Source organism: Sinocyclocheilus anshuiensis, unplaced genomic scaffold, assembly GCF_001515605.1.
Source record: "Sinocyclocheilus anshuiensis isolate Anshui unplaced genomic scaffold, SAMN03320099.WGS_v1.1 scaffold1658, whole genome shotgun sequence".
NCBI lineage: Eukaryota > Metazoa > Chordata > Actinopteri > Cypriniformes > Cyprinidae > Sinocyclocheilus > Sinocyclocheilus anshuiensis.
The window spans coordinates 673,771-682,740 of record NW_015547302.1 but is presented as its reverse complement, the minus strand read 5'-3'; the positions used below and the strand labels follow the sequence as shown (position 1 = coordinate 682,740).

Below are 8,970 nucleotides of genomic sequence, written 5' to 3'. Positions count from 1 at the left end.
TGCCAATCACATCACACACTGGACCAGCTAACCAATCACAGCACATTTCGTATTTCAGAAGGCGGGCCTTCATTTGATACAGGAACTATTCGAGCCGTTCATGCCAGACTGAAGAGGCAAGAGAGGTTTTGTAATAATGTAAAATATGTGAAAAATAATGTGTTTTTCGAACAACCTAGTATGAGAGCCTGTTCTAGTACACCCCCAAAACAAAATCAAGACTTTGTAAAAGAGCATAATAGGACCCCTTTAAGGTCAAAATGATCCATCATATTTACAGTGACCTCAAAAAGTAATTAGATACACTTTGGCTCAGGTAGGCCACAATTAAAAATGTATGAATGTCTTTGGATTTTATTGTTTAAAAAATCTAACTTGAAAATCAAGTGGCATTTATTAAAAAAGCCATAGCCACTTTTTGTGTTGCATTTTATTACAAAAAAGATTAAAGTTGCATTCATGTAAAAATAAAATGGTTGGTTCCAATTTGTTTGTTCCTTATTACAGTGTAATTATACATTTAAGTACTGAGTAATATTAATTAACTACATGTACTTACTATATGGTTAGGATTAAGGTTACTTGCATGTAATTATGCATAATTAATTGTTATTGTAAAAGTAAGTACATGTAACATGTGTAACAATGACACCTTAAAATAAAGTGTTACCAAAAGATTTTAAGCATTTTAGTAATATTACATATTCCTATACCTCTGTTATCAGTTATAAAACAAAAGATATATTATTCATAATTAAGACAGTGTGTATATATATATATATATATATATATATATTTGCATACTGACTTAAAAGACACTAAAGACTTCTCAAGTCTTCAAATACTTTTTAGGGTCAGTGTATAGCATTTCATTAAAATAAATTAAATAATAAAAAAACATTCGCTATTTTAGGGTTATATGAGACTTGCCATCAAATGCAGACAGTAGTTTTGATTTGATCTATTGACATCTGTGTAAGTGAATAGATTTTATGACACACTGAAGAACATGCTTTTTAAACACAATGGCTTTAGCAATTATGTTTTCAAAGTGGAAAAGAAACCAGTAAGCCAGAGATATTTTTTTTCCAAAACACACTTTATTTACAATGCAGTTATAAAAGTTTGTATAAAAAAAGTATGAAAAGTTCATAATCAGTGTAAAAAAAGTGTTTGTACTTGAAGCTAATACAAAAAGGCAGCGAATAACAAAAACGTTATTGCTAAATGCTTTTGATTGGACATTGCAATCTTAGTATCAAAGGCTGATTGTAATATCAAAAACAAGCCGACTAGGTATAAAAGCAACAATCATTTCAGTGTTTCAAAAACTAGAAATACCAATGTAAATCTGATTACAAATTGACAAACAAAAGTGTTTATGAAAACATGATCAAGAAATGTTTTATCATCTCAAAGGCAAATTTATGACCATTTAAACCCTTGATTTGAAAATGCTTGGTAAACCTTGTTTTTCCTATTTAGCAAATACAAAAACACTTTTTGTTCTGTTGAAATCTCTGCATAGTTGATCTAAAACCTGAAATAGTGCTAATACAGTGAAAGCTCAATGTTGTGGTTTCGATCTTGAACGCTTTTGAAATGGCAACACTACTAAACTGGCAGAGTACCTTTGTACACTAGATATATCACCTAAAATCTACATTAGGCAAACGTGAATTTTTAAACTTGGCAAAGTCATTTTTAGGCATTGGGCACGGTTTGTTTTGGCCAGAAATACATAGCAGTGCAGTTAGGCATTGGCATTGAAATACATACGATCTCTGCAAGGGCAGTTCTGTCGGACACCCACAGATACGGAGTACAAATCTTGTCTAGTTTTGGGTGTATGATTTTGATAATGCTAGGAGGACACACACTCCTTACAATTAACACACGTTTAGCGATTAAGAAGTAAGCAATACTGGGGTCAAACACTGGCAAAGGTGCCCACCGTAGTTAATTATTATTCTTAATACAAAATAATAATAAATTACTGCAAATTGTTCCTTATATTAAAATCCATAAAATTAGAACCCACATAGAGAATTCATTTCCCATATATAATACAAAATATATAATACAATATTATTAAATTGAAATCAAAAAAGGTAGAAAAACACAACATGAAAAATGTCTTTGGTTGCTTGAATCAAATGACGGCACAGCTTAAACATTGGTGACTAACATCAACTGTGCAGTCTACAAAATGGCTTTTAGCCTCTCCCAAATAATGTACCATAAGTGTAGGAGTATTCCTCTTTTACTTCTTTTCAGAATGATTGTCTTCTTTCACTCTTCTTCCCTTTCTATATCTGTCTTGGTCTCATTCTATCTGTCTCTTTACATGACCAGTGCTCGCGAAGAATAATTGCTGAGGTATTTGTGCGTGGCTTCAGAGGGCATCGTCTGCTCTTCCGTCTTCCCACAAAGCACCTGTTCCCATGTGCTCAACTGCTGAGAGAGAGAAAAGGAGAGAGAGAGAGAGAGAGAGAGAGGAAGTTAAGATGGAGAGAAGTAGAAAAAGACAAAGATGAAGGTGATTGGTCAGGTTTTGTATAGCCAACACTTCTGTATCATAACTTCACAATTTTATGGCGCAATTCAGCACCTGGAGTCATAAAGTTGATATGTGCTACTACAAAATGAGCTATTAAGTTTTACCAACCAACAACACATACATAATATACACATATTTAAGCAAAACATTTCATTTAAAAAAGTAAAGTATAAAAGTTTAAAATTATTATATTAAAATATTTATTATTAATGCAATGAACTACACTAGTTGTTACTCTGATACATCCACTAAACATCATGTCCGAATATGTTTTAGATGAGTATATAAGGGCATCATGATAGTAGATGTGGTACCTGCAGAGGGCTTCCCATGGGTCTGCGGGGCAGCTGGGCGGCTTTGTGTCCATCCTCAGTTTTCTCTGCGTTTGGAAGCATCAGCACAGAGCTAGTCAACAGATCCTATAGATCCCACAGAGAAAAGAGCCGTCAAATACCAACATAATACTGAGAAACAACAGTAACTGTGGCATAAACGTACATATACAAGAGATATCAAGATACTCACAGGCATGTCGTGGGCGGAGCCACTGGAAGGGAACAGCTGGGTGTGGAGATCTTGCCCCTCCCACTGCAGACAAGCTGACTCCACCTATAGATCCGAATCCATAAGATCCAATTACACCATGCATAAATTACTGGAAGTATATTACTTCCATAATCCTGCGTATAATATCTAATTGTCTAATTCACACACCCACTCTTACACACATAGATAAGACAAGTTTGACTGCATACTGATATTACTAACAAATTCAAATAACAACGTACAGACAAGAAGTGTTTACATTTCAGCTATTTGAATATCACGTTGAGACGTATTCAAATGAAGCGGCCCACATTAGCCCAAACTGACCTCCTGTTTGATCTTCTTTAGGGGGGGTGGATCCAGATGCACCGCCCCAATGCTGATCTCACACTCCTGAGGCTCCTGTTTAATAGCACTAACCACTCCAGAGTCCAGTGAAGGACTGTGAGCCTGGAACCAGAACAGAGTCTTGAATAAAATATTCCAAACTAGTGATGCACTATATATCGGTACCATATCGGTTACTGGCCAATATTAAAGGCTTTTAAACTTATCGCATATTATTGGATATTGAATTGTGCATGCTCATTTTCTAACTCTAACTTCTAAAGTTAATTTTTAAAAGCACTACACTAAATAATATAATTAATATAAATAAATAATAATGTTAACTCTTTAGCAAATCTTAGAAATTAATATTTTTTGTACTGTACAATAATGTTGTGATATTTAAATGGACTTGTAGCATTTAAAATGGTTGATTTTTGTTATTAGTTTTATTTTAAATTTTACATAAAATTGTATAGAATTTTAAATCATCCATAGCATGAAATATAATAATATAATAAATATAATAAAATAAAATATAAATTATAATATAAATTATACTTTTTATTTAATATATAATTCTATATAATAATGTAATTTACCTTTTTATGTAATTTTTCTGTAAATTGATGTAATTTAGTCTCACCCTCTTCAATGGTCCGTATTTGGTGTCTTGCATTGTCAGTATGGATTTGAATGGAGTGGGTGTGCGAGGAGAGCACTCCATGATGGAACGCCTCAGGTTTGGGGTCCTGAACCTTAAACGGAATGCACATATGTATGTGAGTGTCTCGTTAGAATCACATTCATCTCATTAAGTCTGAATCATTTAAATTAACTTGTGATTTTGCTTCATATGTGTATGGGAAACTTCTTTATAAATCATATCACAAAGAACACAATTATAAATGCAGAGAATACTGGAATGGACCCTTACAGTTCATTTTCCTTCTGAGGCCGAAGAGCAAGGTCTTGCTGCAGTGCTTTCTGGGAGCAGACAGGGGAGGGCGTGACAGGTAAGTTTTGTCTGTCTGAGTCTGGGCTTACGGATGCATTAAAGAACTGCAACACAGGAAAAGAAGACAACAATCAGATATTGAACTGAAAACCACATACTCAATATTCAAATGTGTAGGAGGACCTCTAAATGGGGTCAAAATCAGCATAAATTTAATTTCAAAAACTGAGTTTCACATATGAGTGTCAGAACACAGTCAACACCGTCTCTAGGCTAAAAGCATTATGGTAGCATGATGTTATCGGCCGATACCGATATGGTGGCCGATATATCGTGCATCCCTAATGATGTTATGTTACTGCATGATCAGAACAACACTAGCATGTAGTGAAGAACACTGCAAATATTTGCTAAGCATAAAACTGTGAAGTGCAACATAAATGTCAGAGGAAATTAAAAAGTGATTGCATGCTTAAAATTGTATGTCAATAACCCAGTGTTCATTGGACATTTCTTTCAATTTCTCCCTGGTAATCAAGAAAACAACAACATTCTTTCATGCACAATACTGAGCTGAACCCGAACGATTTCTGATCTTAAAGTCAGATGCTGTCTCGATTGTGTAGTGTTTGACATCATTAGGAATCTAATTTACTAAAACCAACCAATCATAAGACAAGCAAAATCAACAGTGCCACTTATTAAACACTCATTCTGAGGAGATAAAATGAGTTAGGGCGTCATAAAAGTGTAGCACTAAGAGCTGATGTAATACACTCTAATATATTTTCCTTAGCACACACTTTATGACCCTAAAAACACTCAAGGGCCCTATAAATGTGGGTTATGTTTGGTGACGTGACTTTTAGATGAATCCTATGCACATTGACTAATGCAGACTGATTTGTATTAGTGTGAAGAGATTGATTCAGGGTGATCAGATAATCAGTGATTGAGTTATTAGGTGACTGACTGATTATGGTAGAGCGTTTTCAGGCTACCCGAGTGGGAGAAAAAGGCAGATGTCTGGTGGCTGACTGTTTAGGCGTAGAGCAAAGAAATGTGAGGGCACTGCTGTCATCGCTCTGGGTAGGTGAACCCTGACTGGATTGAGCCTCCATTTTAGGAAACCTCCTATCAGAGTGTATGTTGGCCCAGATAGATGGGGCCTGAGAAGACGAGATCACATGAGGACACCGAGGGTGACAGGTAGCTAAACACTGGCTATTGGCTGACCATTCCTTTTAGATCTAATATAGGATACTTTCATGGTCTCTTACCGAATCAATAGCATCAATAAACTCCGGTAAAGTGGAGCTGGCGTCATTGTTTGGGCTGTTTGTGTTGCCATGGGCGCTTTCTTCTGGAAGGCATCCCTGCTCTAGGGATGGAGCTGGGACTGAAACCACCACACCAACTGAGCTGTTCGTCAAAGAGCCTCGGTTCCACCCACCGTAGCCACTCATGGAGATCTGTGAGAGAGGGCAGGAAAAATATTCAGAGAGAGAAGCTCTGTGGGCATAAGACAGAAATGAAGCAAAATAAAGAGAGGGATGCATGCAGGAAGAATGGTCAGAAAGAAAGGGAACTTGTCGAGTTGAATGATGTGAAGTGCTGGGAGGGGGTTCGGAGTTGCACAAGGAGTTAAACAGAGCTTGTGGTGTGATAAGGCACAATTGCATCATATAGCCAAGCAGTTAGAATGTGAAATAGACCCCCAGATGCTTCCTCCAATTAATCACACACACACACGCTTACTGGTAGTGCCTGCTGTCCTTTCAGCTCGTTTTCTGTTGACATCAAGAGCATCTCAATCTCCTTCACCCTCTTTTCTTTCTCGGGGTCCTCTTCGCTGTAGTGTCTCTATATCACAGGATTCAAAACAGAGTAAAGTGAACAAAACTCAGTCTATTCCTCTAATTTAATTAATAGAGTTGTGATACTGAACTGAATGCAATTAGATTTAAAAAAATAATAAGAAAACAATAACTAAAACGTTGTATTGTTTGCTGGATTCAACACAAAAACATAGTGCACAAGTGTAGTTTGATTCACAAATAAATGAGATGATTCTTTTTGTGATTTAGTCAAAAAACTGTGGTTTTAATTAGTCTACTAATGACATATATATACTGTCATTTTAATTTAATGCATCCATGCTGATTAAAAGTAATTTCAGTGTCATTTGCTCTTGAGTTACCTGGATAGCAGCAGTGCCATGCTGAGGAATGTTCATGATGTTCAACTGAACAGCAAGTGGAAATGGCACCTAAACACAAGAGAAAAAAAAGGTATCAATTACCAACTGAGAAACAGCATTTATGCAAAACGCTGTTTTAACTTTAACTCTATGGCTAACAATACTATTATTTTAATAGGTAAACATTTGTGAGATAAGGTTACTCATACCCGTTGTGAGTCAGACAGTAGTGAGTAGTACGGATATTGATTGCTCATGGAAGAGGCAGGCATAGATGTATTGGTTGGTGTCTGATTGTAGTTCAGGAGGTGAGATTTAGCGTAGCTGTTATTTAGTGGAGTGGGGCTAACTTTAGCGGCGAGCTGCAGGTAGCCTTCTTGCTCGACTTTCCGCCGCATAGTGGAGTTCCAGTGGTTCTTTATGGCATTATCAGTTCTGATGACAAGAACATTAGATTAGATTGTTATTATCACATACAAATGCATAAAATATAGTTTTTAAGTACCATTTCTTTACCTGCCCGGAAGTAGCTTGGCAATCTCAGCCCATCGGTTTCCAAGTTTCTCATGCGCCTGGTAGATGATCTGATCTTCCTCCTCAGTCCAGGAAGTCTTCTTCACCTCAGGGTTCAAGTGGTTGTGCCAGCGCTCTCTACATTGTTTCCCAATTCGCCCCTTTAAGTGTTTTGCAATCACAGACCAACGTTTGGGGCCGTACTTCTGAACCAACTCGATCACCTGAGACAGAGAGAGAAAAAAGAAAACCATAAGTGAAGTTAAAAGTGCGGGAAAAGGATGGTACGCAGAAAGAATTGAAAGAGGGGGGGGTGTATTACAGCCCAGCACAAACCCATAGAGAAAGGGAACTAACATTGCATAAGTGTTTTAGGATTTCACACAGATATAGATGTGAATATCTGCAAAATACACCTGCTAATGACTTCTGCTGGGTCATAAAAATGACGATAAATAGAGAAACACCTGGTCCCACCAGTTAATCATTACAACACAACACCCACTTAATGGATCTTTATTTTCCCCCATAACTTTCTCCTGGTTGCGTGCGGATTGGTTGGTTTTGTAACTGCAATCCTGTGGCTGTATTTTGGTTATCTGAGGTAACATATTGGTTGTGGTATGGTAATTTTGTGTCAAATTGTAGATGTCTTACCCGTTGGTCTTCTTCTTTAGTCCAAGGTCCTTTGATAAGTTCAGGGTTGAGAACTTTCTGCCAACGATGCTGACACTGAACATCTGTGCGATTCTGTGACACACACACACACAATTACAGTTAGGTAACAGAGAATGGAAACTAATTTTAGGTTGTCAGTGTGGTGTGTACTTTGAATTAGAGTAAATTGTTGTGTTTAATATGAGTTCAATGTTCTGCACATGAGATCCCAGGTGTTTCGGAAACCCCACAGAGTGAATCAGAAATGAAACAACTTTAGTTTCTGATTCTTGTTCATGTTTTGAGATTGACGCAAGGAAATCTATATCTAGAAGTAGATGATTTTTGACTGCATAAAGCTCGTAGTTACGTGTGTATGTGTACTGTTTGTTTTTCTGCCTGAGAAATTTTATACATTTGTATGTGAACATATGTTTCTACCTGAGTGCACATTTGTGTGTGTGTGTGTTTGTACATCCGTGTGTGCATGCAGGTGCTCAGTGGATTCTGCAACCCTGCCATACCCCCCCCCCCCCCCCATTTGACTCTGTTCCAAACTAGGCCAACCAATGAGGAATACCCAATTATGCAAAATCCTCCAAAACGTGCACACGCTTCTACAGTACCTGATCCTTTGGCTATTCACATGCAAATGCACATATATAAAACACCACACCTAACATAACCTAACCTAACCCCCTAAAGCCTAAATACACAAGTCACATACATGGACACACACTTAAACAATCGTAGACACAAACACACACTCACAGGCAGAAAGCTGGCTATGACTTTCCAGTCTTCAGAACCATGATGCTCTACCAGCCTCTTCAACTTCTCATCCTGTAAAAAAAAAAAGTCACAACACTGTAGCATTGAATACATAACCAATTAAATAATGCATTGTTAAACAAACAAACAATAAATAAATAATGTTTACATGAACCAATAAATAATGAAAAGTGCATGAAAAATAAAGGGTTATCAGTTAAACTAAATGTAAATACAGTATGGTCAATTGGTTAATGAATACACAGGATACCATATCAAAGAAGAACAACCAGAACATGTTTACGAAACATTTGAGTGTCAAGAATAGGGCAAAAATCTAAAACTTGGTGGGTGCAAGACCCACTTTGAATTATATATTAGAATATATATTAGAAAAAATATAAAATACATATAAAGTTTTAATGTTTTTTTTTTTAC

At 36.6% G+C, this 8,970-nt stretch overlaps 1 protein-coding gene across 3 annotated transcripts in view; it reads right to left on the bottom strand.

The window, feature by feature from the left end:
* Window positions 1–1,157: 1,157 nt before the first annotated feature.
* The window catches only part of myb (v-myb avian myeloblastosis viral oncogene homolog), a 10,322-nt gene continuing 2,509 nt past the window's right edge, over window positions 1,158–8,970 (bottom strand). The window contains exons 3-16 of one of the 3 annotated variants that reach the window (XM_016503839.1): window positions 8,533–8,604; window positions 7,762–7,854; window positions 7,108–7,328; window positions 6,801–7,026; window positions 6,592–6,660; window positions 6,150–6,254; window positions 5,672–5,863; window positions 5,393–5,560; window positions 4,371–4,495; window positions 4,080–4,191; window positions 3,434–3,556; window positions 3,086–3,169; window positions 2,875–2,979; window positions 1,158–2,457 (exon numbers count right to left, since the gene is read on the bottom strand). In XM_016503839.1, coding sequence (XP_016359325.1) covers window positions 2,344–2,457; window positions 2,875–2,979; window positions 3,086–3,169; window positions 3,434–3,556; window positions 4,080–4,191; window positions 4,371–4,495; window positions 5,393–5,560; window positions 5,672–5,863; window positions 6,150–6,254; window positions 6,592–6,660; window positions 6,801–7,026; window positions 7,108–7,328; window positions 7,762–7,854; window positions 8,533–8,604 — 1,809 coding nt within the window. In that variant the 3' untranslated portion in view covers window positions 1,158–2,343. The remainder of the gene's footprint in view (window positions 2,458–2,874; window positions 2,980–3,085; window positions 3,170–3,433; window positions 3,557–4,079; window positions 4,192–4,370; window positions 4,496–5,392; window positions 5,561–5,671; window positions 5,864–6,149; window positions 6,255–6,591; window positions 6,661–6,800; window positions 7,027–7,107; window positions 7,329–7,761; window positions 7,855–8,532; window positions 8,605–8,970) is intronic. The other 2 variants (XM_016503840.1, XM_016503841.1) reach the window with 2 other exon arrangements.